Raw genomic sequence first — 2,484 nt, 5'->3', positions numbered from 1 at the left:
AAAAAAAAAAAAAAAAAAAACACAAGACTTAAACAGGCTCAACAGTGAGGAGATAATCATTACAATCTGAAACAAGAGAACAAAACAAAAATTTGTTTTTCTTTTCTGAGACAGGGCCTCACTTGTTTTCCAGACTGGCCCTGAACTTGAGGTCATCATCCTGACTCAGCGTCCCAGATGCTGATAGCACAGCATCTGGACTACCACACCTGCTCCAAAACGAAAACTGGTTATTTACAGTTAGAAATTTCTTTTCCTTGCTTCATAATCAAAGTTCCTAAACCAAATAGGGATCAAACTCACCGAAACTACACAGTCAACAACAGGCTTCTTAAGAACACTTTCTGCTGTCTCTCTTAACTTGGATAAAAGCATGGCAGTCACCTGCTCAGTAGTAAAGTTTCGCTCTTCTTCCATATATGTCACCTGCAAGAAAACAAAACTGTAACACCTGCACCGCCTCCTAGAGCTGCAGAGCCCTGCACCGCCCGCCTCCTAGAGCTCTCACCACCTAGAATGAACGGGAAGGGCTGGCAGACCATAAACAGCTGTAATCACAGCACTCTGGGAGGCTGCAGAAAAAAATGCAAGGTCTGAGTGAGCCCCTTTCCCCCCAAAAAGGGAAAAAATTTCAATACAATCTTTATAGAAGGGGGGAGAAAAAGCTTTTGTAATGGAAGGAGTTGAAGGGGGGAGGGGAACATATCTAAAATATACCAATAATTTTTTTTAATATATTTGGTACAGGGTCTCACTACACAGCTCAGACTCATATTGATTCTCCTGTTTTCAGCCTCTCCAGTGCCAGGATTAGAGGCAAGCACCACCATGCCCGAACTAGGTGGCCAGCCCAGCACATCTAGGGACAAGAGCTGGCGTGGCATGCAGTACCAGGGATCTGAAACCTGGTCCCTGCACTTGCCTAAGCAGGCGCTTAGTACACTGGGCTATCTTGCTGGCCCCAATAAACTTTTTAAAATGCTAAAAAGAAAAAAAAATTACAATCTTTGAGCTCAGCTCTGGCAACTTAGTGAGAGCCTGTCTCAAAATAAAAAAATTCAAAGAGGGCTGGGGACATCACTCAGTACAAAGGCCTTGGGTTTGATCCTCAGTACTAGAAGGGGGGAAGTTTCCACATAAAGACTTCCCCTAGACAAAAATGTCCAACGCTTACTGACAAAAGCTGCAGACCTGAAATGAGGAGTAATGGCCCTGAGCACCTCTTCCACACACCCTGGCCCTGGGCTCTTCGGCTGCTGCCCCAATCGGCCCCTTCTTTTCACTTCCCCACTCAATCATAACTGATCTTGGTTTAGAATTTAAGTTTCTCTTTTTTTTTTTAAGACAGGGTATCAATTACATAGAGCCCAGGCTGGCCTTGAACTCGGAGCAGTCTTCCTACCTCAGCCTGTGGAGTGCTGGGATCACACGCATGCACCACTAAGGAGGGCCAGGAACCTAACACTTTCTCACTTTACACATGAAAAAGAGCACAAGCCCTCCTCATGAGCCCCTTCTAAACTGCTGTCCCCTTGGTGTTCTGCCCTGTGCTTACCTCTTAGCCAATTTTCCTCCCACATATGTACCTAGTCGCCCCCGCCCCCATCATGTTCCTCTTCTGTCCTCTGACTTCTCGTGCTTAGGATTAAGCCCCTTTCCCTCGGGACTTCAGCTTGATCTCTGACTATGCCATTCTGTACTGAGATGACAGCCATGGACCCTGACTAAACAGTGACCAGTCTTAGCAGAACTAGGCCCATCTTAGCTGGGTGTGGTGGCACAACCTGCAATCTCAGCACTCAAGAGGATGAGGCAGGAGCCTGGGCTACATAGTGAGTTCAGGCCAACCTGAGTCAGATCCTACCTTTAAAAAAAAGAAGGTACTGATACTGCACTAATGGCTGACAAAATGCTGCTTTTCACTTATGACATTATCTTGAGAACCTTACCTTTATACCTGTTAATCCAGTAGGCAACTGCACAATATCATACGCAAGGCTAGACTTTTCTGCCTCCACAAAGGGATCAGAGAATGCTCGCCCATGAAATCTTTTAAATCCTTGAACTGTGTTCTTTGCATTAGAAATTATCTAAAAGAGAGATTAGAATGAAAAGATTTTTTACCATTTTTTTTTACCATTTTTTCCCAGTGCCATCAGATCCAGTGAGCATCATTCTAACTTCAGAGAACTCCCTACTCAGCACAGGTCTCTTTCACACACTCAACCGTGCACACCTGAGGGGTGAGCAATCTGCACTGGTCTCAGGGGCAGAGGAGACCACAGCCTGGCTCTCCTCCACAAGGTCAGGTGGTTACACTAAAAAATTACTGTCTATTCTCAAACTGCTACTGAATATTTACATAAAGTGACTATTAGCTTTTAAAAATGCCCATAGTTTATGGTTCAAATTTTCCAGCAACAGGGCTGGAGAGATGGCTCAGTGGTCTAAAGCACCTACTCAGAACAAGCTTAGCAAAGCACA

General features: G+C 44.9%; 1 protein-coding gene across 1 annotated transcript in view; it reads right to left on the bottom strand.

Annotated features, from left to right (window-relative positions):
• The window catches only part of Hspa4 (heat shock protein family A (Hsp70) member 4), a 53,059-nt gene that overhangs the window by 33,388 nt on the left and 17,187 nt on the right, over positions 1–2,484 (bottom strand). Inside the window, exons 3-4 of the mRNA XM_004629352.3 lie at positions 1,950–2,090; positions 304–426 (exon numbers count right to left, since the gene is read on the bottom strand). Coding sequence (XP_004629409.1) covers positions 304–426; positions 1,950–2,090 — 264 coding nt within the window. The remainder of the gene's footprint in view (positions 1–303; positions 427–1,949; positions 2,091–2,484) is intronic.

This window comes from Octodon degus, unplaced genomic scaffold, assembly GCF_000260255.1.
Source record: "Octodon degus isolate 3935 unplaced genomic scaffold, OctDeg1.0 scaffold00029, whole genome shotgun sequence".
Taxonomy (NCBI): Eukaryota; Metazoa; Chordata; class Mammalia; order Rodentia; family Octodontidae; genus Octodon; species Octodon degus.
This window is presented reverse-complemented; position numbering and strand designations above follow the sequence as displayed.